The sequence below is a fragment of the Aphelocoma coerulescens genome, chromosome 3, assembly GCF_041296385.1.
Source record: "Aphelocoma coerulescens isolate FSJ_1873_10779 chromosome 3, UR_Acoe_1.0, whole genome shotgun sequence".
Classification (NCBI taxonomy): Eukaryota; Metazoa; Chordata; class Aves; order Passeriformes; family Corvidae; genus Aphelocoma; species Aphelocoma coerulescens.
This window is the reverse complement of record NC_091016.1, coordinates 17,965,724-17,993,685: the sequence shown is the minus strand read 5'-3', so window position 1 is coordinate 17,993,685 and position 27,962 is coordinate 17,965,724. Positions and strand designations below refer to the sequence as shown.

General features: G+C 43.8%; 1 protein-coding gene across 4 annotated transcripts; it reads right to left on the bottom strand.

Annotated features, from left to right (window-relative positions):
* Positions 1–344: 344 nt before the first annotated feature.
* Positions 345–27,962, bottom strand: EPHX1 (epoxide hydrolase 1). 4 transcript variants are annotated; one of them, XM_069009272.1, is made up of 9 exons: positions 27,651–27,962; positions 15,532–15,716; positions 13,936–14,116; positions 11,511–11,738; positions 10,340–10,469; positions 9,496–9,710; positions 7,338–7,446; positions 6,260–6,385; positions 345–4,754 (listed from the first exon to the last, which is right to left on the bottom strand). In XM_069009272.1, exons 2-9 carry the CDS (start codon positions 15,709–15,711, stop codon positions 4,529–4,531), a joined length of 1,395 nt encoding a protein of 464 aa, XP_068865373.1. In that variant the 5' UTR covers positions 15,712–15,716; positions 27,651–27,962; the 3' UTR covers positions 345–4,528. The 4 variants fall into 4 exon arrangements, with proteins under 4 accessions (XP_068865373.1, XP_068865374.1, XP_068865375.1 ...); XM_069009273.1 differs by lacking the exon at positions 27,651–27,962 and adding an exon at positions 16,393–16,457; XM_069009274.1 differs by lacking the exon at positions 27,651–27,962 and adding an exon at positions 16,202–16,230.

The following is a 27,962-nucleotide window of genomic DNA, read 5'->3' as shown; positions in this document are numbered from 1 at the left end:
AACACACTGTTTTGAGCATCAAAGTGTCACCAGATTCTATGCTATCCTGAAGGCTGTAGCTACTCTTTCAGAGCCTTATTCCCAAGAAGCAGCTCAGCCAGCCCAAAAGCATCACATTTGGCCTTTTTAGAGAAAATTCCCTGGCTGAATGACAGGTCCTCAGCTGGCTGACGTAAGTAAGAACAATTGTAACAGAGCAGGGACTCCTTTTGTACTGCTGTAGCATGTTTGGTTTGTAACCAGGCAGAAACACCAATTTAGTGTAGTGGTTTGGTCCAAAATACTCATTACTGTTTACCTTCTGTGAGATAAGAGTTAGGAGAAATGAAAAGCAGATACCAAACTTGAAAGACTATAAAGAAGTTTATTAACAGACCTAAAAGAAGAAAAAAAAAGTCATACCACACCTTCAGAACACTTCTCCTCCCCCCACCTTTCTGTCTTCTCCCACTGACAATGTAAAAAGACAGCCCTTGAGATGTTCAGTCTGTTTACCACTTCCATAATAACCTTGTTCAGTCCATTTAGGAAGAGGAGTCTCTCTTGCCCATGCTATGAAAACATTATCACAACGAGCCAGCCGCCCGCGTTGGTTCTCTGCTCGCATGCCAGTCCCTTCCCCCCGACTTGCATCTTTTCCCACAACTGCTTTTGAGGGTCCACTCCTGAATTACCGGGGTAAAATTTTAAGGTTGAGCCGTTCAGAAACAAAAGTTCTCTTCACCCAACTCTGGGAGCATTTCATCTCTAAGAATAGAGGCCCTTCTCCTTCCCTGGGAGCAAAGGGTCTTCCTCATCTTCCTCTTTAGGATTATCTCTGGGAGTATCTCTAGGAACTGAGGTTTTCTCCTTTTCCACTTGGAGCAAAAGTCCTCATCGCTTCCACCTCTCCCTGTTCAAACTTCTCATGAAATTACAGCTGCGTCAGCATCTGCTTATCTCAGCGCAGGTGCTTTTGCTCACAAGTACAAGTTGAACGCTCCACCCCCCATGCCTGCATGAAATTACAAGGGGTACTCTGATCTACCATAGCTTCATAACAGAATTTTAGCTTTAAGCATCTCCTCTTTCTCTTCCCTCCAGTTTTCAGCTCTTCATAGCACTAAAAGGCTTAATCTCACCTAGGCCTTGCAGCTGGAATGTGGCTTATCACTGTTGGTCACATGACCTCTGCCAGAAAGCGGTGCAGCTTTAGCTGAATCTTGGCAGCACTGGAGAGGGGGAGCCCAGCCGCTCCGGCTGCCCACAGCCCTGCTGTGAAGGGGGAGGGGGGGGTTCTGCGGGTGGAACAGGGCCCACCGGCTCCAGGATGGCCGTGGCCTGGCCCGGCCTGGCCCGAGCAGGGCCTGGGCCGGGCCCGCTGTCCCCTGCACGGGGCCCGCAGCCACCTGTCCCAGCACTGGAAACAAGAGAGAGAGAGTCTGCCTCGGGGTTTCCTATTCTTAAGTGTGGACCACAGAGGTGGTCACAACTTTAAGTGGCTTAAAGAATTGTCCATATTCAAACTGGCCAGCTGATAGGTTCTGTTAGGTCACAGAGGAAGCTGTAAGCACCCCTTTGCAAGAACATCACTGCCGGGACTATGCTTGCTAACCCATGACAACTGCTTATTATTATTATTGCAATAATCTGGAATGCAGTTACTTGCTAACAGGAATGTTAAAACTATTTCTGGTTCTCTGTACCAAATAATTGCCTGTAGCCAGTACCAGAGGGTATCAGAAGTGAATCTGGATTCATTCAAGGTGCTTGTCAAATCCAGATCTCAGGCTCCTGGGAGAGTTGCTCGCTACAGTCTGAGATGCAGATGCTATCACTGGCTCACAGACACTTCATTAGTATTAAACCTTGCACTGCAGGTGGTGGGATTGGCTGTGTTTTGCTGAAACCAGAGAGTAATTTTGAAAAGGGAAGAGGAACTGATGGCAGGTTTTACAGCTGCTGTATAGCTAATTTCATACTTTTTCACTTTGTCATAGTATTTCACTGCATTTTTATCTAAGTGTAGGTAAGTAGGTGATGAGCAACAGCTGCTGATAGCTGTGGGCTTAAGGTTTGAGAAGTGTGACATCAAAATTCAGAACAAACTCTGCTATATATCAGGTATTTAATTATAATTTTTAAGCTCCTAAAATCTACACCTTTTAGGTCCAGATTTTTCTCTCTTTCAGACAGAAGCTTATCAAACCCTGAAGAGCACTTACCTGGTGTGCAGAGCAGGGCAGGACATGCTCAGGTACTGCCTGTGCTCACTGTCATTGGCTCGGAGGGCTGAGCACAGTGAGGCACATTTGAAAATAGAAAGGTTTTACAGGTGCTTGTTTTTGGTCCAGCTCTCGCTGATGACTGAGCCTGGCTGAGCTGCTGTAACAACAGATCCCAAACCAGAGTCCTGATATGCCTCCTTTCATCAAGGCTGGGCCCCTTCAAGCAGATCTGCTCCAGAAGGGAGAGAGAAGATGCTTCACTCCCATCTGAAAAGAGGTTTGGCAGATACCACACAGCAAACTTGCTCCTCCCTTCCTTTATCTGCGTTGTGGCTGAGCGGTCCCTGGGGCACTGTTCAGTTACATCAGAATATGGCAGAGCTCCCTCACACCACAGCAGATGTCTGCATGTGCAGTAGCAAGGAGAGGGGCTGGGTGATCTCCACCTCTGAAATATAAGGCCCCACAGGGGACAGAGGAAAGGCAAAACCAAAGGGTCATAAATCGAGACTTGTGCAGGAGGGTGTGTAGTGGTACCTGTAGCAGCTGTTCTTGTCAGAGGTGAGCTAATTCCTGCTGAATAAGGAACCCTCTTTCACTATACTGCTCCTGAAAGAAGTTTGAGGAAGGTCTTCTCCAAGGGGAGTCTATTTCAAAGGGAATGATTCTGTGTTTTCTTCCCGAGTGTTCAAAACACACTGACCTGCATCACACAATATTTTGCAAATGAGAACACAAATCTTGACTGAATGAAAGCATTTGCAATTAAGCATGGAACTAGTGCTCACTGCTACTCTGGAAGCAGGTAGCTGTCTTAAAGAACTCAAGAACAGCTTGAGAATCAAATCTAGTAGGGAGACCTGAGAGCTCCTCTGCCTTGCACTACTGGCACCCAGGTGCAGCAGGCTGAGGAAAGGGAGCAAGAGGTCTCATCTCTGCTCAGAAAACTGATCTGGGCTGGTCCACAGCCCATCTGCCCTAATGATTTCCTGCCACGGCTGGTGGTGGCTTTCAGCACTAGGATTTGAATGTGCCCAGCAGGAGGGTCCACTTGCCTTCTGTGAAACAAACTACATGGTATACTAGAGTCTAAAGCCTTGTGGGCTGGAGCACGGATCTGCTGAGTGGCTCTTAGCTTCCATTTCAATTAAGATTGTGAAATAATACTAATCCATGCAAGTGCTATTGATAGATTGTATTTCCCTGTGCTTTCAGAAGTAGAGAAGGACATCAGAAGTGACTGGAGAACAAAACCACACTGAAATCAGTCATCTGGATATGGTTTAAAACCTGTTTGAAGCTCAACTGCACACACTAGGGACAGGAGCTGGTAAAACCATACAGCCCTTCAATTTCCTTTGAGCAGTTTGCCTTCAATCTGACCTTTGTGACAGATGCAGTACAGAACTGATAGGTTCTGAGCTGATGCTTCTGTTAGCTGGTACCAAGCAAAATCTCAGTTGTTAAGAAAATTAAAAGAATCAAAGAGGAGTTATTAAAAAATTTAATGCACTTTTCTTTTAATTTTGCATTAATCAGGTTTTTATTCTTTAGTAAGAGGTATTTACAATACCCTGCCAAAGCAGTACAAAGCCACAGCGTGTTGAGCCTACCTAAGGCTATGATTTAACTTAAGAGTACAAATTCAGAGCAGAGGTAGCTACTCCTACCCAACCCCTCCCCCTGGTCTGAGCTACAGACACCTGTGTGCTTCAGCTCCTCCTCACATATTCAAGGAGCCTGGCACAGGGCACTCCAGCTCCTTCACAGCCAGGAAACTGCTCCACAGCCCAGGCTGGAAAAGAAAGGCAGCCAGCAGAAGGCAGTTTAAAGGTACTGTAGATCATCAATGATGACTGATTGATTGATTGATTGATTGATTCACTCATGCAAGTTAAGTCCTGACAGGCTGCTCCCCACCCTTTATGTGAGGAACTTCATACTTACAGCAACTCAAATTTTACTGCTGCCATGAAAATAAAGGCCTTTCAGAACAATTAAACTGTTACTAGGTAAGTTAGCTGTCGTGAGGTCTACTTTTCAATCTCAAAGCAAGAGTCAAGAATACTACAGAACACATTTTAGAAGACAGCCAAGTACTCTTCATGCTACTTTCTTAGCCTAGCTGAACAAAAAAAAGCCCAACCAAAAATCAGTTGGTCCCCCATGGCAGTATCTCATCCAGATACACTGCATTTTTCTTGCTGTCCTTGCTCACATCTGGTCAATAGTAAGATCTAATTACATGGATTACAGTACACTTAGTAAGCCCTGTACATGTGCTAAGCTAAAAGTAACTACCCTGCTGTTTCTTAGGGAAGTTATTCCCCTTTCTTTTTCCAGAGTTGCTCTTTCTCTACTTTCCCCACAAATTGCAGAATATCTTTAGCAAGAAGTTCAGGTTCCTCAAAAGCTGCGAAATGGCCACCTCGAGGCATGAAGTGGAAGGAGACAATGTTGGTGTATTTCTTCTTGGCCCAAGCCTGGGGTGAGTGCAGGATTTCATTAGGGAAGGAGGCAATGCCAGTGGGTACCTGTACTGTGAGCCTGAGAGAGGAGAGAGAATCACTGTAATCTTCCAAACACTTAAACCTGCAACAAATCAAAAGTTCCAAGGAAATGCTCTTAAACAGTTGGGCACGCTGTTGTTAGGCAATTAAAATTCAACTTCCATATCCTAAAAGTGAAGACAACGCTCTAACTCCTGAGGAAAAAAACTTGTATTTATTTTTGCATACAGTGATAATAAAGCAATTTTGCAAGAGATCTCGGGAACAGCATGAAGGTCAGAAGCATGGAAACGGAGCGGGGAGCCCTAGGACGTGGTGGGCAGCAAATTTCCTCTTGCTGCACACAGGGCTCCAATTGAGGGGCAAGCACACAATTTGTAAGGGCTGGAGAGAGATTTACAGAGAAGATAACCACCCAAATATGCTAATCCTGGCAGGAGAACTGGAGGGGAGGCAGGAGAAGAACTACTTCAAAGGGGGAGAGAGGAGAGGAATAATGATAATCTAGACTGGTTCAGAAGCAACATTTCTAAATGTGAGGCTATACCTTGTAAAGTAGCTCTTGCTTTTAACTGGCACAAATGCACAATACAGAACATTCTGAACATTAGGATGTATAAGGAAGCGACCAGATTTGAGGGGAAGAGTCTCATAAAGTGGAATGATCCGTGCTTGTTATAAGAGCCACATTTTCTAGGTTTAAATAACCCATATGCATAAGCTGCATTGTCAGAAATGACAGACTTTAAAGTGTAGATACAAAAAGTGTTGGACATGTAGCCACTGGAAGCCTGAGATCAGAATTTTACACAAGACCTTGAGACTCTGTCCTCTAGGCACGTAGAAGCTCACACAGCTCATCTCAAGCAGGCAGAACCAGAGCAAGATACTGCCCACAGCATAGCCACAACAGCTTCAGGAACTGAGTCAGCTTCCTGGGAGCATCATTTCACAGCTAAATAAATACCATGGCACTAAGCTGTGGTTGCAAACACCTCAGGGCAGGTTTAAGCCTTCACTCATACTCAAGCTCACACAATTATATGCAACTAAGCTGCTGTCTTTAGAGTGTGAGCAGCAGCAGGCACATCAGTCTCACTGACTCCTGAATGATGCAGTTTGTCAGTAGGCTGAAATTGCTTCCAAAGGAAGGACTTAAGCCTTTTGCAGAAATAGGCAAACTGTGTCCAGAAATGGGCAAAAACTACAACCAACTAAACAAAACAAAACTGACTGCATGACTCACTCACAGACTAATTTAGTAACTGAAATAAAATCGGGAAGCACATGGATGCTCCATGAATGGGAGGCCCTCAAGCAGTGCCTCCAGTCAGATCTCCTCACTGATGGTTCAGGATTCCTACCTGAGCACCCTGTTTTGCAAGCACAACACAGTACATCAACTAGCAGGTCTGTCTTGCAGAGGAGTATTGTGATAGAGCAGTCTTTTCCCTCAGCATTCAGAAACCTATAAAGCATGAGCAATCCATCCATAAAATTAAGATCAGGGCAAAATATTTAAAGGGAAGAAGCCACACTTACTTTTCATGTTTCTGTGTGCCTATCCCCTTCTGGAAGTTTTCTTTGTAGAAACGCATCGAGGAGACAATGCAGCCTGACACCCAGTAGATCATGACATTGGTGAGCAGATCATCCAGGCTGAACTTCCTGAAGAGGCAAGCCCAAGAGATTGCTTAGTTAGACCTGAGCACTGATGTGCATCACTTTAGGAGGGACTTGACTTTGGTTTGGTTGTAAGGAAACAAAAAAAAAGTTACAGGAAAAAAAAACAGTTAACTTGGTTAAGAGTGGAGAGGTGAAGTTACTACTCCCCCTCTGTCTGCCAGTGACCAGTTAAGGATGCTAAAGGCTTTCAGACAGACTGGGAAGTGACATTTTAACTCCTACATGGAGGGCAGATTCCAGCAAGCACCTTATGCCCCAGCATGGCTGTCTCTCCTGTCCACAGACTGGGAGGGTGGGAGCAGAACAGCACATGCAACAGCTGGTGCCATTTATTAATGATAATCTGAAATGCTACTGTGAGCCTTCAACACAGCCATCACACCCCAACAAGTGCTGTAAACAGTGCATGTTTCATATAAAATCATCAGCTGCATGCAGTGCAAACAGTCCATTCAAATCTGCTGCCACTGGGCCTTTCCATAGCGTGCTCCCTCTCTCCATTCCTGCCAGGTAGTTCTCAAAGGGGGTTTCATCTCTGATTTCTGCTGCACACTAAACATAATCCTTTATTAGCAAATGGTAGGTAGATGAAGCAGTAACAATCAATCCAAAGCCAATTCACAGTGAGTTAATTGTTAGTATTACAATGAATCATGAGTTCCCAGCATTTTAATGTGGGCTAAACTTTTGGTCCTAATGAGATTCTTCCCCCAGGAGTTGCAGGGTGTATTTCTTTGCTTAGGAGATCGAAGTGGGAAGGGAATTCACCACCCTCCATGGCCTGTTTGCCTCTCTGTGTGCTGTAGGGCAGCTCTGCACCAGCTGTGGTCACTACAGGCTCCCTGAGGTGTGAGGTGACCACTTCAGACAAACCTCTTCAGCTGTGACTGGGCTTAGTCACCTCATCCAAAATGGCAGGAGAGAAAGGGCTTACCTCTCTAGACCTCCATCCTCTAGATTCTGGAATTCCATATCAGTCCATGAAGAAAACTTCTCCAAGATGTATGCAGCCAGTCCTACAGGAGAGTCATTCAAACCACAGCCTGTAAAGGAGGAGGAAAATTTAACTAGAATTGTGATATGCAACTACTGAGAGTGTTAGAACAGCTGCCTATTATAATACAGGGGATGTAACTTTACAGAGCTGTTCCATCAGCTGCTTTCTTAAATAAATAAAGTAGTACAATGAGTTGGAGCCATTTAATGCCAAATCACAGACTGAGAGTATCTGCAAAGGAGCAGGCTCCACATTAGCTCACACTGAACGTTTTTTGAACTGATGTAACAGTATTGGATTTCTGCTGCCTTTTCTTTTTTTCTGGTAAGCTAATAAGATTAAGCTCTATGTGCCAAGGAGGGTTTGCTTCCATTAATCTGGAAGTTGTCATGTATTAAACAGCATTACAGAACCAAACCCCACATGCCTACACATGACCAAGAGGATTTGCAGCATTATCTAACAGCAAAAACATTTTAAGGATTATTAGAAAGTCATTAAGGAACAGCAAGGCTCTACTAAACAGTCCATCTTCTAAATTAGCAACAGCAAACTGCCTTCATGTAGAACAAGCCTTAACATAGATTTTACAGTTTGCTTTCCTTGGACAGAAAAAAACACACCTGCACTTGGAACTTGGATCACACAGATCCCAGTGCTGTGAAATACAGGGACTGTACACTGTCCCAGCTTCTCAGTAAAACATGAGAAAAAGCTGTTCCCAAGGAACAGCAATGCATTTGAAGTTCCACCCATGCAACCCAGCCTTCCAGGAAGATGCCTAATGCTGCAGCTGGCAGAATTTCATCAGTAATTGCTGTTTAAACATGAAGTGGAATTTCAGTTATTAAGCAACTACTACTGATAACCGAAATAGCAAGTATTTGAAAAAGTTCTGTTGAGCACGCTTTCCAGATCTGCTGGACATGGCAAGCAGTAGTCTGTTCTCACCTGCTTACTGTGAGTAGAGTACATCTGCTTACAGAGAAAAAACCCTGATACTGCTCCTAAGAGCACTTGGAATACAGGCATTTCTGTCAGAAATGTCTTCAAAGCATTTTTCTCTCCTTTCAGGAACCTGCCACTGCCCTGCTCCTCTCTTCTTTGTCCTGAGAATTGCAGGAATGTTCCAGCTCCCAAAGCATGAACTGGCTGCTGGTTCCCAGTCTGCACAGTCTGCTCTGACAGACCACACATGATTGGTAAGGACAAGATTCCTTGTCCTTATTCTGATTGCAAAGGAGCATGGCTTCGGCATCTCTCAGCTATTAGCTTCCCTCTCTGCCCTAAAGCACAAAAGATTGGCAATTTTTAGAAACTAGAACTCAACGGAAGCAAAATTATTTTAAATCCAAAAAATTATCCTTTTGCCTACACATTTTAAGAACATACCTGCCTCTGGAGGTAAGTTTATGGAAAACCATTACGAAATATTTTCCTTAGCTATGTTTTTAATAAAATCCATCAGTGAATTGCTGCTGCACTAAACTAAAATGTAGTCAGTATTCCTGACTCAGTTGTCCAATTCAGTCACAAAAGATGTTTTTAAAATAGAAACACTTAATACTCAGATACTTAGAGTAGTTAAACCATCTGAGTGACTAGCTCATCTAGAAAGAACACTCATAGCTACAATTTTTTTTCCTTGAAAGTCTCCAAGTGATTCAGAACAATGAGTGAAAGTGAAATTTGATTTTACTTCTCAGGTATTACTTATCCCTATAATAAATAAGCTACATTGTGTGCTGAGACAGCTAAAAGCTTCTTGTAGTTTACATTATTTGAATGTGATCCATTCTCTGAGAAGAAACTATCTTTTGCTCTCAGCAGAGCTGCATTTGAAATGGAATTGCAGCCCCCAGTGATAGCAGAAGTGGGAAAACATTAAACAATCTATTTTATTTATGAAAACTGGAAAATGAGGTCAGTGGCACTTGGAGCATGCTCAGTTTGTAATGTGCAGATACACTGCAAAACCAAATTATTTTCTGCATATTTTTAGCAGTACATTTTGTTTCTATGAAAGTGCAACTAAAGTGAAGAGACTTAAGTATTCCGAGCTCAAAAGATTGTGGGATTTTTTTGTTTGTTTTACCAACAGTATCTGGCTTTGTAGCCTGTATGTGAGCGTAGCCAGACTCCGACAAGATCCTGTAGAGCCCTTTTTTCAAGAAGGGGAACATCCTCCTGACATCTTCATCCTGGAATCCAAAGAGCCCTGGGAAGTACCGGCCCAGCAGGACAGAGAGCAGGTGAGTGAGTCCCAGCTTTGAAACTGAGGCCATATTTAAATGGAGACCTTTCACATGGCTAAAGACAAAAACAGAAAAAGCCCCACAAGTCAACAAAAAGTTCACAAAAGCTCAAAGTTGTTGTATTTAGAGTCATAGAATATCCTGAGGATATCCCTGGAAGGGACCCACAAGGATCATCAAAGTCCAACTCCTGGCCCTTCACAGGACAGCCCCAAGAATCACACCACGTGCCTGAGAGCATTGCCCAAACGCTTCTTGAACTCTGCCAGGCTTGGTGCTGTGACCTGTAACATTTAAAATGGACATACTTGAATTCCAGCCTGTTAATTACATCATGACCTCAGCTGCCCTTTTAGTGTGGCTTTTCACACAAAGATGACAAGTCAGAGGGACAACTGTCAGTAATCAGCACACACTCCAGGGCACCAAGCCACAAATCCTCCCTTGTTTTTCTTTACAAGTATGTGTCCCAGTCCAGACCTCAGCAAGGCCACTACAAAACTACTGCGCAACTGTTTGAAAGAAAAAGCATTTAATATAAACTAAAGTATGTAATTTTGGATCATTGCTTAACACTGAGCATCAAAGAAAGAAGCTACACAGTGAGGACTTGGACAGGAACTCCCAAGTGCACAAGAAATAACTATTCAGAGAGTAAAACAGCTGTACCAATGGGGTACTCACTTGGGAGCTATCTGGGCCAGGTTGGTGCAGATGAGCCAGCCCCAGTCACCACCCTGGGTGTAGAACTCGTTGAATCCCAGTCTGAGCATCAACTCATAAAAAACAGAAGCGGCACTCACGGAATTGAAGTCTGCATTAGAAGAGAAGAACACTATTTTGTACTAATTCCACCCACACTTCTGACCCTGAAGCATCGATTCTCCACATCAAGGCAACGGTCAAGTTCCTCAAAAGCTTCAAGTCCAATTCTCCTTGCCTGTCTGACTGACTGCATGGAAGCCCTTGCTCAGCATCCAGGCAGGGTCTAGAGAGCAAGCAGAAACCATGACAAACTCCAGCCTTTGTTGCTGACTGGTGTTCTCCCCGTTGTCCATGCACTTGCCCCACCATGGGGCTGCCAAAGTCCTTTAAACTCAGCTCTGTCCATACTCCATCTGAGCCCCATCAGAGGCACAAGAGAGTTGCCCAGGGAGTGTGTTTCTGTTTTGTCTGCTGGGAGCACAGTCTCCTCTTAATGATAGTTGGAAACTCTTGTTTCCACCAGTGATGCACTTCTCCACTGCTTCTGCACGCTGACCATGTAAATTTTAGCCAGGGAAGCTGAAAAAGCAAAGCCAACCTTCCCCTGCTGGTCATTCACCTGCACATGTAATTAAATGCTGAACTCAGTAGCACTTTAAACACTTCCTGGCTTCAATTTGCTGCAGCTTGTGTTTATATCCCTCAGAGCACAAGCTGAGCAAGCAGGTATTTGGCTGCAATCTGCCACATGGATACATGAACTGCTTCATTTCACCTCTTCCTTCTCACCTACTTGTACAATGCTGTCAAATATGGATTCACAACACCCAAAAGGAACAGCAGTAAATTAAATTACCCTGCCTGCTCACTCACAGACAATTCGTGGATGCAACTACAATTCTTGAGTTGTCACTTCATAGCTTTTTATGGTGCTTTTAAAATTATCCATCTACACATTGCTCCAGAAACTAGCCAGTGATGTCACCCAAAATCACGCCCCTATCTCCCTCCTCCCACACGACACACAGGATCTCTCTTTCCTCACTGGGAAAACAAGAAGTGTGTAACAGGAATTGCTGTTCTGCTAATAGAGGCAGTCTCACTGTGAGACTGGGCTTGTGGGGGTTCAGTTTCTTCTCATGTGACATACCTTGTTTGTGGGGTGCTTCTGAGAAACCATAACCAGGGATAGATGGGCAAATGACCTCAAAAATGTGCTCATCACTGAGGCCATGGCTTGCAGGATCCGTCAGGAGAGGGATAATTTTGTAAAACTCGTAAAATGAGCCAGGCCAACCATGAACCATTAGCAGTGGCTTTGCAGCCTGGCCTTCAGGCAAACGAGGAGGCTTTACGTGAACAAAATGGATATCAATGCCTGTAAAAAATAAAATCATTAATTAGCATGCCCAAATTTACCATGACACTGAAACTAATCACAGAACAGATTACGAATAAAGCTTTTCTCCACTCTTTTTTTTTGTGAGCGTGCAAACACACTGCACCTCCCTGGATACATTTATCCAAGGACCTTATAGTACTTTATAACAGGCAATTAAGCATCACAGCAGCCAAATGAGGTTGGCTATTTCTGTTTTAAAATAAATTGGCAAATTAAGACATAGAAGTGAAGCAATCTACCAACGGTATCACATTGATTCACACAGCTTACAGGCAGAGGACAAAATTACATCATTTAGTCCAAGTGCCCTTAAATCTTACCCAAATGTCCCTACATGGCATGGGATAGGCCTCAGTCAGCCACAGATTTTTCTTCCTGAAAGGCCTACAACAGCAGCTTGAAGGCACCAAGAGATAGGGAATCCATCACAACTTGCAGCTGTTGGTTCGGGGGCATTAATCACTTTCCTCATTTTGTTCATGCCTTACTTTCCATTTGAACATGTCTGGCTTGTATCCCCAGCCACTGACCCTAAATGCTACAGCAAAAGGCATTTTAAAAGCCATCAGTAAGTATTCTCTGCCTGTGGAAGCCTCCTGTAATCAGGTCACACATCTTAACTGCTGATAAGCCAGTCATGCCGAATCAAGGATTTTATGCCTGGCTAAAAGAGAGTTAAAGTGTTCATTTTTGTAGTTCTTTCCTACCCTTTGTAGGGTAGGAAATCCCGGTCTTTCAGTATCTCTCTGAGTAAACCAAAATGGGAAAGTCTCCTGCTTGTTCAGTATGAAGGTAAAAACTGCAGTGTGGTTTCCATTGTGGTCCTTTCCAGCAGGAAAGTTTCACACAGCACTGCACTACCTGCTTCAGGTGAACTGCTCTTCCTCAAACTAACTCAGGGCTTCATTTTCCAGGAAACAGGAATTTGTTCCCAGCAGAGCCTGAATGCCTCATTTCTTGATGTATTTTAGCATATTTTACTCACATCAACTCCAGTTCACCAGCAATCCCACCCTCTTTCACTGACTTGAGATTTCCCCATCCTTGACACTTCTGTGAATCTCTGTATTCTCTGAAAAGCTTTCAAGTGATGACAGAAGGTAGGAATCTGATACACAGCATGTCTGACCTTGTCTTTTCATATCTCCCCTCTGTAATCTTTCCCAACACTGACATTTCCCTTCCCATTGCTATACATAGTGCATTGTCCTTAGCTGCTTCACCCTTTCTTGTCTCAGACGGTGCTTTTTTTTTTTTCTTTTTTTAAGGGAAGGCTTTTTGGTTTTATCTTTTTCAGCACTAACATCACTTAAATAAATGCTTTATGCTCTAACCACTATGTAACACCATTTATTGTCCCAAATCCATTTAACATATTGTGGCAAACTGCACCATTTGAAATAACACACAATTACGGGTGCAAGTAAAAATGTAACTAAATATTCTGGTAAGGTTAAATTTTGCTATCATGTCAGACAATTGCCTGCTGTGTTCTAGATCTACAACTGCAGCCCCAAAAGACCCAAGCACCACCCTAAATCAGGCATTTGAAAAAGCCCAATCTGACCAAGCTCCAGCACCAGCAGAGCTTGGCTGAATGAACTCTTTGGAAAGGTGCAGCGTGCTCTGAATGAAGAACCATCCTCTCACACCTGGCAGCACACCAGCCCCAGGGGAAAGGCACTGTGCATTCCTAGGCCTGGGAATGCTTGAAGAGGTGTGGCAGAGCACATCTGCCCTGCCAGGCAGGGACATCCTGCCCAGCTGAAGAGGGCTGCCAGGCTGATGGCTTCACTGTGACAGCGGCAGCTGGGCAGCTCCACAGAGCATCAGGAGACATCTGTGGGAATGTTTGCACGACTGCATGCGAGCCAGGGAACATGTGTACATCTTAAGATCCACTTCTGCTTCCAAACACCTGTGCCTGGCTCCTGCTAACACCAGCTGACAGCCCACTCAAGCACAGGGAATTCTATTTGTCATGCCTCGTCCTAAAGGCCTCGGTTACAGTGAAGGAGTTCCTTGCTGCTTCGGCAGTGATGCCAGTGATCCAGGCTATGGCAGCCAGAGAGGGAAGGCCCACGTGACACAACCAGAGCCTTCTTCCCACCAAGTTCCCTTGCAGACAAATGTATCTATTACTGTTTATATTTTAAGGGTAAAAGCTACACACCTTGAATCTTTGTTTTGAATTGTGGGTACTTGTTGAGGACTTCAACTTGTTTCTTCCAATTGAACTGGTTTTTCCAGTAGGACACAACCTTCCTGAGATGCACTGAGTTAGTCCCATAATGGAAGCAACTGTTCTCCAGTGGCTCAGTGAATCGAGCCTGGTCAAGTCTCCTAAATAAGTCCTACAGGGAAAAAGAAAGAACAGACATTAAAAGCACTTGTGTCTGCTGCCTTGGGCTCTACTGTGTATGGTTTCTAGTTATTCCCAAGTGAAATGGAAACAATGGAAATAACATCTCTAATTAGACACCTGTGCCTTTTGCTGATGCTCCATCAGCTGTTCCAATTCCTTTCCTCCTCCAGATGGCCTCCTTCCTCTTCCATTCACAGCTGTTCTCAGCCTTTGTTCTGCAGGGCTGCCTAACCTGTCTGCCAGGCTGACAACCACAGAGGGCAAGACGCTCTGCTGGCACTGCTGTGTCTTCACGTTTTAAGTCTTGCTGCATTTCCAGGGTACTTTCCTCACAATCAACACATGAATCTGGCCCAAATCTTTTGCTTTCCTTCCCGGACTCAGGGGTGAGAGGTCTTCTCTGGGAAACACTTGGAAGGATTTTGCATAGACAAAGTTGGTGAAACTAGACTGCTATTATAATTTGCCAATCTGGAATAACAATGACAGTCACCTTCCCACTGCACTTCAGGGGTACAGGGGCTGCTAATGATGCTGCAAGATCACTCTAAAATCACTCAGCAGGGATGGACTGCCCCTTCCTACCATAAACAGAACCACAGAGTAGCTGAGGGTGAAAGGCAGGTCTGGAAATCTAACCCTGCTCCAACATTTTAAAGTTAGAAATTATCCAGCTTAGTGTCTGCAGTGTAATGGGAAAACATAACAGAGATCAGTGTCCCTTGATATTACTAAGAAGGGCAAGCAAAGTGTTAAAAAACCCAAGCCTTGCTGAGAAATTAGGAATCTATTGTAAACTAATAATATGAGCAATCCCATGAGTATTGTTTGAACCATGACTCCAAAAAGACCTATGAAATCGTTCAATCCCTGGCTTAAACACGCACAATCAAAATCTTTCTATCCAACAAATTCTGCAACGTATGTGTTTACTGTAATTACCACAGTAATTTAGTGTTGACCAAAGTAGACTATTAATTACAGAAGAATCAGCATCCAACACAGCTGCAAGCATAAAGCAGTCAAGAAAATGAGGTATTTGTAATTGCTTTGGAAAGAAAGGGGGGAAAAACGACATTGTTCTTATTCTGGTCTACACAAACTGAGGAAAATGCACAAACAGAAAAACAGAGTTGAGTAATCTGTAATATCATTTTTATGTTTATTGGGCTTTGCAGAGTAGGTTTATTTACCATCAATCTTGCAAGAGCCAGCTGAGAACAAAATGACACAGTGAGATCTGCCTATTCATACCTATCTTCTGAAGTACTGGAAAATCCCTTCCCCCAAGACCTGGACATCACAGGCACTCAATTGGTTCAATTTAAAAATTACTTCCAAACACATCCTGCATTTATTTGGCCATTTCTTCCTTCCCTCCCCCCAGCACAGAGATTTGCTTACACTCAGCTCTTCCTCTGTAGTCTCCACCTTAAATGGCCGAACACTTGTGTCTTCTTGAGTCACGGGCTTTTGTCCCTTGCCCCACCACCCATCTTTAAAGGGCAGTGTCTCTTCTTTCTTTTTGGAAAACAAGAAGTAGATGAGGAGTGTCCCCAGGACCAGGACCACCTCGAGCAGCATAATGCCTGCAAGAGAAGAGCAGAACTCTGTTAAGTCCGATCAGCTCAGGGAGACACACATTCTTTGTGAAGACTACAAAGGTTTTCCCTTTTTAGACAGGATTCCAGCTACAGGATCTTCTGGCACTCACATGAAATCGATACTTCTGTGAAATTTCTGAAATAGAATGTTTTAACCTACTCAGATGGGGAAGAATTGTTTTAAATAAAAAGACATATAATAAAAACAGAACTCAGAGCAAGTAAAGAGATTATGTGGCAATTCAATAGTCATTATAATGTAAATACAACAAACATAACATAACTTAATAATTATAATTATGTAATTCACATTTAATGCTTTCTCTTCCTCTGAAGCCCTAGATTCCCAACAAATCCCAAAGCAGAGCATCCCTTCAGCAAGGCTTACACACCTACTGCTGTAGATTTGGAGGGAAAGAAAAACAACACGTATACACAGAATAAAAAGTGAACAGTGTGAGGGCAGCCACCTTGTACCTCCCAGTCAGCCAGGAAGTGGAGCAGGGATATATTTGCATAACCCTTGAACAGCAGTGCAAAGGGTAGTGGGACCTTCCCCTTCCTTCTCCCTGTGAACTATTTTAAAGAGAAAACAAAAGCCCATGCTCTAAAATGTGATCACATTCCCAAGTGATAAAATTCTGTCAAGGTGAAGAACAACCTGATTTCGCAGCACATCTGCATAACCCTGCTGCAGGGCTGCTGTGTTTCAGTCAAACAGAACACCTTAAAAAAAAGGAAAAAAATCCATTTTGAATGTATTTGGACTATTTCATGCTGCAAGTAGAAAAAACACTTAGACTCCCTTTAATAATTAATGTTTTCAAGCATGCCTTTAAGTATAAGAAACGTTTGTAAGGTGGTTTGGGGAACAGTACTGTCATCATTTTAATGCATAATTTTAAAGAATGTCGTGCTTCAAACACTCGTTTGCTGGGAAATTGCTAAGACATCAAGTATTTAAAAACTTCTGTAGGGCAAGGATTGTTTATGACCCAGAACGTCTTCATTCTCTGTAGAGCCAGAAGGTTTTGTTGGTTTTGCTGCTGCAGAGTAATTTGATGCTCTGGAATGGCTCAAAGAGTCATCAGAATGCACCAACTTTACTCCTGGATCTAAACAGGAATTTTAACACAAGTTAATGGGAATTCACAGGATTAGAGCAGGAATGAAACTGAATGAAATCATTTAAGTGCCTTTCTGTGACAGCTCAGGTTTTAGTCAACTTCTTGAGTTTAATTTTCTAATGGCTGACAATAAATAAATAAATAATGAGTCAAGATAAGCACGCATTAAAACATTTGCACAGAAGCCAAGCCCTGTGCAGATTGGACAAGCTACCAAAAAAAAACCCCAACTATTTTTCACACATGCAAGTGCTACAGCCTTGAAAGTGCCTGAATCCTCAGAGGCTGGAGCTATTGGGAATGATAGGCACTGAGAAAATTTGATTTATTTGTTTCACTGGTGCTTCCATAATTTCTGCCACTTGTTTTTCTTCACAATGTTACCTGGAGCGCAAGAAAACACTCTTTTCCCACCTTTACAACACCCAGGCCATAACTTACCTTAGAATTAAGAAGTTTATCCAATTTCAGCTTGCCTCAGCACACAAACCAATGCAGTTTAGGAGCATCCTGAGCACAATTAAATTTTACTGCAAAGCAGAACTGGAGGGGCTTCTAAAAACCTCAGAGCACTTTGCACAGAAATTATTTTTACCTACCACAGTATTTTGCAACATTTCTACTCCTAAGCCTTCACGGAGAAAACCAGCAACTTCCCTGAAATCACAACACAACTCAGGCCGTGTCTAGACTGGAAAGGGTCACCACCAGAACTATGTAAACACCACACAGAAAAATCCAAACTCCAATCTGTTTGCAAAGCCCCCCGACAAGCAGTAGTGCTGCTGTCAGTGCCAGCCCCGCTGGGCAGGCACAATGGCTGGGCTACCTACAAAACCAGAGCACTCTTTCTGCTGGCTCCTGCTGCATCAGCACCACAGCCTCTGCCAGCACAGCGACAGAGGCACAGCACCCACCACGGAACTGCTCTGCCCAGGAACAGAACCTCAGCCCCTTCCTCAGCAAGAAACCCTCATGTCCTAAGGCACTGGAGTACCCAGAGCTACAGAACCATTTCTGCTCCCCCCATCTGCTCTGGAGGACACTTGAGAAAGCGGAATTTTCTCAGCAGAAGACCTGGGGAGGGGTTGTGTGCAAATGTGTGTATTTTGCACTCGCCCTGGACTGCATGTGGAAAGAACGCGCTGTGTGAACAGACACCCATTTTTGCAGTGAATTCCAAACACACTTGAGGACGAGCTTGTTTACAATCCAGTAGTAAGTGCCAAAATCAGCTTCAGGTCTCACAAGAATCCTGTCTTCTATTGCAGAGAGTTTGAGCTGGTGACAAACTGATTTGCATGAGATGTCATCCTGACTTGGAAGCAGCTGGCTCTGATATCGGTTGGATTATTCTTTGCTAACACAGAGACCCTCTGTATTCAATCTCTCTCAGTTCCCTTGAAAGTGCCAGTATAATTCCTGATTATAATGAACACGGGACCCAGAGCTCTAACTATGTCACATTTTTCTCTGAGTGCCCAGGAAGGGAAGGGCCAAGTGCGTCAGCAGTATTTTGACTCGCACCAGTTCACAGCGCACTCGAGGGGATTGTTTTGTGAGGGATGAGCTGCTGGGATGCAGCATGTTCCAACCAACAGCTCCAGCCTGGGCCCAGAGGAGGCCACTCAGAGCAGTGATTTCCCATGTTCACTATTCAAGCTACTTCTCTAGAACTCTTGTGTGTTGTTTGAGCAGCACAAAGCAACCTCAGTCGTGATGCATCTGCACCAGAATTTCCCCCGCTAATCACTGCTGAGATCAGTGGTGAAATGGAAGTTATCAGCTCCTTAACACTTGTTTCAGCTGCAGCAATACAGCACCACGAGTGTGGAAGGACAAACAGGTACCGTAACACTTTTCTACCCTCAGTTTTCAGAGATGTCAACAACAAAGCTGGTGGTTTTGTTGTCTGAAGTCTCTTGATGCACCCACACTGGCACGTTGCCTTCATAAACCAGTACTTCAAAGGGAGTTCATGTTTTGGTTTGGCTTTTCCCTCTTTTTTTGTGACCAAAGGCAAGACCTTAGAAGGAAATACTTCCATTTATTCCATGGTCCTTGGGCTCCGAGACTTTGCTGTACCCCAGGGTGGATATTGTTTACAGACAGCACTTAAACACTTTAGAAAGTACTTTTATCCTAAAGAGTTCAAGGAAGAATGCTTTTGGTTTGCTGCTTTAAAAACATGTTTTGAAAGAAAAATGTTGAAATGCAATGGGCCCAGTAAACAGCCCAAAAACAAGCTCCTCTTGAAGAAGGCCAAGCACATCTCAAGAAATATGTTTGCAAGAAAACCCCAAAACTTCCTTACAGTGTCTTACTGTTCCCTACTGGAAATAGTTTTTCAGGAAATAGTCCTGGTTTTCAGCACCTTTTTGCATTTTGATTTGTCCTCTGTCTGTGCATTAACATCAGAGCTAAGGGGCTCACAGGAACAGAGCAATTATTATTTACATCAAAACTATGTCCTGTCTCTTGCTTTGTCTGCATCAATACACAAGAGTAGATGCCCGAGAGAACAGCGCTCTTTATTTTCAGAGAGGTCATCTATGAAACAGCTTAACAGTAAAATCCCCACCTCCTTCTACAAGCAAACACTCATCTTTGCCTTGCAGCATTAGAACCCATCTCAAACACGTTGTTGGAGGAATAAGCAACTGTGCAGACCTTCAACCTAACGCTGGAAACGCGTTCTGGCCCAAACACAACCCAGCTGCTGTGACCCGCAGCTCTGAGGGGTGCTGCCAAGCTCTGCCAGTGCAAAACTGCTGCTGCATGGGTGAAGCAAGGCTGTGAGACTGATGTCATGATGATTTTTTGCTTTTTCTTTTATACCCCTTTTATATACCTTTTATAGCTTTTTGTATTAGTGGTTTTTTAGCCTACATTCTTAGACTTACTTTGTCAAGCTAGGAGACTGAACATCTTAGAAGCCTCGTAGTTAGGGATCAGAAGGCCCCAGACCCCAAGGTCCTCTCCACAACACACTTTGTAAACTAAGATAGGACCATCCAGGGGGAAGGCTCCTTGGGGAGGGGGCTCACTCAAGCCTCTCACTGGGGAATCTTTGACAGATAGGCTAATTAGTGAGACCTATAATGTTATACCAGATCCATCGTGGGTGTGCACTGTGGTGTGCATCTCAGCGCATTCCACCCGGACATGGTGCACCTAAGGATCCTGAAAATAAATACTGAGGTAAAACCCCTTTTTCCCTTCTAACCGTGTTTGATTCTTGATTTTAAGACCAGGAAAAGGCATCAAGACTGTGCTGCTTTCAGACACATGCCACAGTTAATCACAGCTTAGGGTTAATAACATTTTCTCTCCAAGACTGGTTTACCAGCACACTGCAAGGGAGCTTAGAGCACTTGGCACACTCTCAGAGATACAGGGTTTATTGATTAATAATTACTCTGCAGGAGAGAGAACAGCTCAATTTAGAAGTGATTTTTCTGTTTATTTTTGTTCTCTTACATAAAGTCCCACATCAGGCTTTACCAAAAAGGCACCTCTCTGCTGCAGTGTCTTTGTTTACACATCGGTTTGCCCGAAGAGCAGCAATTGCAGGTTACTCTTCCCAAGAGACCTGAAGGAACAATAACCCCACTGAAGGACTTCAAAAACTTATGGCACCTGTAACAGGGTCCCTGAGGACTGCCACAGCCTAAAAGGGACTAAGACATGGCACAGCCCCCACAGCTTCACCCTCAGTCTACGTCCTACCATCTCTGGGCATCACATTTTTGCCACGATGTAGCACCAGAAACAGACAGAAAACCATCAAGTCACTTGTAGAAAAAAACCTTCCTACTTCTGTCGTTTATGGAGCGTTATGACAAGCTTGAAAATAGCTTAGCAATGCTGAAATTGCTTTGCATACAAGTGATAACATCTCCCAGGTGAACATGAAATGATACATTAACATTGTAGGGGAGGAGGGGAGGCAGGCATGGGATGAAATAAAGCGTCCTACTCAGGAAAGCAAATCAAAGACAGGAACTACAAATCCAACAGAGTTTCTGGCTTGTCTCGATAAGAAATTTAGCATTTACATTTTTTTATTGCCACAGGGAGGTGGCACACAATGCTATCTCCAAAACAGCAGGAAGAGATGATATCGTCCTATTTTACAGTTTTTTTTCGAGACTGTTCACAATCAGAAATTAGCCAGTACAGAAGGAACCTAATTGGAAGGCTACAAGCAAGGAGTGAGGTCACGTCGCCAAAAGAGGGGAAACCACACTCTCTCAGGCCTCTGCCAGGAGTGGGGCATGCTGCTCCCAGGACAGGGTTGGGGGTACACTGCTGAGGAACACCCCATGCCTGTGGCACTGAGGCACTGCTCCCGTGCAGCTCTTCACCTGCTTTGTCCCTTGGACAACAGGAACAAGCAACAGGGCCAGTTTAGGCTCTGGGGGTGCCCAAATGCATCACCCAGAACTTGCACTTACAGCACTAGTCCTCCAGGCACGTGATTCCAGGGGAGTGGTTGAGCACCTTACACAACACGCTGCCACCTCATTTTTCCTACAATGACAATCAACTGTTAACTCTCCAGTACTACACAGAAAGCCCACAGGCACTGAGACCCAAGTCTAGCTAAGTATAAAAGAAAAGCTGTATGGGACCAAGTTCACTGTTGTCCACTTTGCCTCACCCAGGGGCAGCATATTTATGTAACCACTGGCCAGTCAAAGCTGGTATCCCAATCACTATTTAAAATACTGCATTACCACGTTCTTAAGAGGAAGAAAGTCAATTTACAAGAACACATATTTAAGAAACATTACTTGCTCTTTCAAAGCCATGCCCCACAGATTTTTTTTTTTGTGCTCCTTAAAAACATGATTTGTTTATCTCAATTTTCCTTATTTTGCTTCTATTATGCTTGAACAAACCCACTCCCTTTCAAGAGTCTAAAAAAAGCCTTTGGGCTACATAAACTCAAACTGACAGAATCCAGCTTGGGATCTGTGTGATGCCCATTATTGTGATCTAATGGCTGTGTGCATGATTCAGGAGAAAGGAGATGCACTCTCCATCTGCAGTAATTTCTCTTTAAGACTCTGCAGACAGAAAAGCCATGAAAGGATTCTTAAATCAGCACTGTTCAGTCACGATGATTAAGGGTGAAAGAACTGTTCAAACTACCATAATAATGCATTAAGGTTAGATCATGCAAAGATTTTATCCTATTTATCTTATCCAGCCCTAACTCATATTTAATGACCCTCAAATCCCAGCAAGAACAGGTTTTTTGCACAGGTGCAGAGAAGTGACAGTAGCCTGGCATACAATGGAGGGTGAACAGAGCTGAAGTGCTCTCAGTGCTCTCTCAAATTCCATCTAACAGTTAAAAGAGAGAAGGATACCATGCCAGCAACAAGTTTTTTAAACAGTTCTTAGCCACTATCCAGCCAACTAAATGACACAGTCCAACAGAGTCCAAACAACATCTTGAGCTTTACTTCAACATTTCATTCCTAGTGTCTGAAAAGAAATTATGAACAGCACATGGTTCTGTTTTGCCTTCCACTAGAATTTCTAGCAATAATGAGGTTAACCTCCTCATCCTATGCTAGTATCTGCATTTTACAGAAGGGGTGGAAAGATATATATGAAGATATAGAACCAAAAGAGTGAGATATTACAGATAAGGAAACGAGATTGAGGTAATTGCACCTCAGGTCTTAAGGCAAATTAGGGCTCTATTTTTAGCTTCACCAAATCCTCCAGTACTGAAGAGTAAAAAGTTACCCTCCTTCCCTGCCATGGTATTATTGCCAATGTGTTGCCCACCCTGATCTCCAGATAAGACTTGTTTTCATCCCAAGCTGCTTGGTGGTACTTCACTTTACTGCAGGATCTTCCATTAGTCTAAGTCTCTGAAGATTCTTCCATGGAATCAGGGAGGGAAAGATCTTTCAGCTAGCAGATTTACAAGCTTTTTGTATTAGCACTGTTAGAAAACTGTGTTACTGAAACCTTTAATTATTAAAACATGCAGAATTGACGTATATGTGGTGCTTTAGAGGGGAAAAAAAAGAGTGCAAGTAGTTTGAGGTATGTAAGAACAAAGTACATGACAACCCTGCAGTTAAAAGAAGGTGTAGAGAAGGAAACGATGAATATAAAGACTGCCAGAGGAATTTTCTGGCAAACTGCAAGACAGATGAGGTGCACATTGTGAATTTAAATCAGGATCATGACTCCAAGTAATAAGGGCAGCATGAATGAAAATGTGCTCCTTCCCCTGTGATGTGACTCCCTCCTTCGGCTGTGACGCAAGATGACTTTCATCTTCTACGATGCCAGACTTCCTCTTACCTCTGACACCAGTATCCCTCTTACCTTTATGATGAGACTCCTTCCTCCATTTGTGAAGATTTCCTGCTTTTTTCTATGGCATCAGATTATTTCTTTCCTCTGTGATATCACACTCTCTCTTATCTCTATGATGATTCCTTCCTTTCTCAGCAATGCCAGACTCTTCGATACCAGACTCCCTCCTTCCTACAAGAAGCCACATTCCCTCTTACCTCTATGATGTCCAGCTCCTTCATAGCTCTGTGATGCCACTCCTCCCTGCTCTCCTCAATGATGCCACTCTCTTCTTCCTTCACAATGCCAGACTCACTCTTACCTCTGCCTCTGTGCTGACATGACCTCCACCCTCTAGGCTGTCAAACTCTCTCCTTCCTCTGTGATGTCAGATTCCCCGTCACCTCTGTGATGACAGACTTCCTTCCTTCCTTCCTTCCTTCCTTCCTTCCTTCCTTCCTTCCTTCCTTCCTTCCTTCCTTCCTTCCTTCCTTCCTTCCTTCCTTCCTTCCTTCCTTCCTTCCTTCCTTCCTTCCTTCCTTCCTTCCTTCCTTCCTTCCTTCCTTCCTTCCTTCCTCTTTGATGAGACTCTCCTTCCTTCACAACCCCTCTTACCTCCATGATGAGACTCCTTCCTCCCTCTACTACTGCAGATTTCCTGCTTTTTTTTGATGCCAGACTCACCTTTCATATGTGATGCCACACTCCCTCTTATCTCTGAGATGTCCAAATCTACCATCCCTCTGTGATGCCAGACTCTTTTCTTTCTTCATGGTGCCAGACTTGCTCTTCCCTGTGTGTGAGACTCTCTCCTTCCTCAGTGTGAGATGACCTCAGTCCTCTGTAATGCCCAACTTTTCCACATTTCCTTCTTTTTCTCTCATGCCACAATTCCTCCTTCCTTGACAGTGTCTGACTCCCTCTTACCTCTATGATGAGACTCCTTACCTCATCTATTATTTCAGATTTCCTTCTTTTTCTAGGAGACAAGACTCCCTTGCCACAAAACCTGAATACTCCAAGTATAATGCAAGAAATGTGCAAAATCATACATAAGACAATCAATTCATTTTGCCTAGAGCCATAAGTGTAAAAGGAAAAAGGAATATTAATTGTGACTATGGAAACAGGAAGAGATCAAAACTTGTTATCTCTCTATGAAGACTTCATTCCCAACAAGGAAAGGAACTTTGAATGATGCCAGAGGAGGGGAACAGATGGTAGTCATCATTTTCTGTCAAATAACTGCAACACCAAAAGGATGTGCCAGAGTAAACATGTAACAAGAACAATTCTTACTACTTTATCTCTCTCTTAATAACAAATGTTTAAGTTCTGTTTTGGATTCATGGCCTTCATCTAGAAAAGTGCACTACCTGTACCCACCAGATTAGAGCAATTAACACTCTGGATGAAGCACCCAAGAGGTCCTTCAACAGAGCTTGGGTTCTGATTCATCATACATGGTGTTTTATCTGAGAGGAAGACTTGTCTTCTATCAGACAGCAAAGCACACCCAGGCTGCAGATACAGAACAAACAGGGAGAGCAAGAGTTATGTGTCTTCACTACAGAATTCACAAGATGAACAAAATTTGACTGCTGGGTGCAATAAATGTGAGAAGAATTGCTTGAGACAGAGAAAGAACAACAAACCCCAATACTTTGCTGAGCCCTTTCTTGTCCCATGGATCACACCTAAAAATCTCCCACTGAGATGTTTAAAAAAAAAAAAAAAAGTTGGAGGAATGTTGGAAAACAGCTCACTTTTAAGACAGGAAACCTAGCAAACAGCTCCTGTTCCTTAATCCAGCAGGATCCCTTCATAAACAGGATCACATGTAATTTCTTCATTGTAGCAAATACACTATTGAAAAAAGCAACTAACAAAGCATGGCCACCACAATTCCCACTAAAATATTCCTAGGCCTGCCAATCAGAAAGCATTTAATCAATAACAGTGCACTTAAATACATATAAAAACTGAGAATGCTGCTTCAAAAAACCAACCATAAACCCCAGGGTATATTCACATCACTGTCAGCCATCCTGCTATGTCTAGCATGACCAAGATATTAAAGCAAATGTTGCTTTAGAAGATGTTTTGTGCTTTACTATTTATGTAAATACCTATTTACACACACAATGATGCTTTTAATTAAAAATAATGTGTTCAGAGGAAGAATCCAGGACTTTTTCAGCAGTAGTATTCAGAAGGGAAAGAAGTATTTTCAACATTAATTACAAGCAGACCAAAGCTCTTCAGAGAGAAGCAAGATGCTCTACTTTCCAAGTGACTTTTCTTCAGGGACTTACACAGTAATTAGAGATCTAGTTGCCACATTTGGAACTTGCACTTTAAAGAAGACTGCCCTGGATCTGGGATTGTGCATGCCATGAAGAAAATACTCTTGCAGGCTCAAAGAAGTAGTGGACACTCCACCACAAAGGTAAGGCTTTACCTCTTCTCATCTGGCCACAGAATTTGAATACTCCAACTATAATGCAAGAAATGTGCACAGGAATATGTAAGATAATCAATTTACTTTGCCTAGAGCTATAAGATGTACCTCACCTACCACCCCCAGCCCTGCTTTGTTACTTCTTCACTGACAAATTACTTGACAAACTATTACTGAAGCAACAAGTCTTTCTGGGAGTATCACCATTCCAGAATTATTACCCCAAACCTTTTCATTTACCTGTTGTAATTACTCAGAACAAATTGGTCCTTCCACCAAGGAGCCTGAGCTTGTTTCACAGTGCTTACAAGATTAAAACATTGCCATTTTATGCCTAAAAATAGTAGGTAGGCCTGAAAGCTTTGCTGAAACCCTGGATAAACAAATGGGCTGAAAAGAATGATATTGCCCTACAGGATGACCAAATACTTGAAGTACAGTAAATCAACAGGGGGCAAAAAAGCATTTGAAAACACCCAGTAATCCAATACCTATTTTGGGCAATTCGTACAGAGAAATTGCATGTGGATTCTGGCTGCACTGGTTATTACCAACCGTGCTCTATTTCAAATTATTTACTTCAAAACTATGATCACACGAAATAAAATAACAAACTCTGAAAGAAATAACAAGCCAGTAGAGTTTAAGAAAATCACACACAAGTTTTTATATGAATTCAGACTGGAAAAGATGTTGAACAAAGAGCCATGAACTTGACACTGTGCCAGGACCTTCCCCACAAAGACTTCAGCTCTGACAAAGATCTAATCCTGTCCTTGGACAACTTCAACTGTGGATTGATTTTCAAAGCTGCTTAATTGCTTTTGGGGCTATCTTCCATCGATTTTCAGTAAACATTAGCAATCTGTGCACTCAAGCCTCAGTTTTAGCTTACTTCAAACAGGAGTAATATCCGCTTCAGGGGAGAAGCACAGCATCTGCAAAGAGCAGTGCCAACCAAAATGTGAACCCTGTATTTGTGGCTCTCTACGTAGCTTTGAGACATTGGCTTCTAAAACTGATCCTATCTTGTAGGTTCACCTAAAATAACTAGGCAAGTTCTCTTCCTTTAGATGAAGTTATGCTAGGAAAAGAAGGGAAGAGAAAGCAGCCTAACTCAATAGAGCTGGAAAATTAAGCAATGCATTCGATAATGGTATGTTTTAACTGCTGGGCAGTCGAAATCCCAACTGAATTCTGACAAACTGAATCCAGCTTGAGCAGAGAGTACACAATTTGCTTAGTCTTTGCAGATTGCTCAATTATGCAACAAAATACGTGCATTAAAAGGTTTTCTTCTCATGCCTAAAACGCTTGTTCAGCAAAGGGAATTATGTATAAAGTACTCAATCAAACCATTCTCAGGTCTGGCAAAATTATCCGTAAATAAAGAAAACTTCGATTTCATATCCCCATTTAGAAATTAGTAAATAAACCAAACAGAAACCATTTACATGCCAATAGTTCAAGCCACTTACTCGAACTAAACAGGGAAACCTGGCCACATTCCCAAGGAACGCTAACTAAAATTGTTGTTTCCATAAGCACTGGTAAATCCCGCTTATCAGGGACCTTACGCTGGAAAAGCACCCCTGGCTCCAGCAAGCAGTTGGGAATGCCACATTCACTCCCCCACCAGGAATGCAGATTAGGGCCTTCCTGTTCCCAAAACCAACAAAAAGTCCCCAGACGACCCACTGCGTTATTCAGACTTGAACAATTCCCATTGTTAGGAATACGCGCAGTACCGCGCTCCCTTTAAATCCCTGGCATTTACGGGCCGTCGGCGCAGCGCCCGCGGGCTTGGGCACACGGAATCGCTTGAAAAAGCGGATTCCCTTTACTGCATGGGAAGCTGCAAGCGGATTCCCTTTACTGCATGGGAAGCTGAGGCTCCTCTCCCCGCCGGGGCACCGCTCGCATCCCGCCGGGGAACATCCCAAGCCCAGCCCGTCCCGCCGCACCGCGGCCCCCCCATCCCGGGACCGCGCCCGCCGCTCTCACCTGCTGGGCCGGGCCGGGCCGGGCCGGAGCGGGCACCGCGCTCCCCGAGCCTCCCGAGCCTCCGGGGCCACCCCCGGCCGTGCCCTCCCTCCGCAGCCCGCCGGGAGCTGTAGTTCTGCCCGGGCCGGGAGCTCCGGGGCAGGGCACAGAGCCGCTGCTGTGGCGCAGGCTTTGTCCCCTCAGCCCCCGCCGAGCGCCGGGCTCCCGAGGCGCGGCGCTCCCCGAGTGCCCCGGGCTGCAAACGCTGGCTGCCAGCTGCCCTGCCGGGATTAGGGCACAGCCGCCGTGTGTGGTACCACCTGTGAGCTTCCC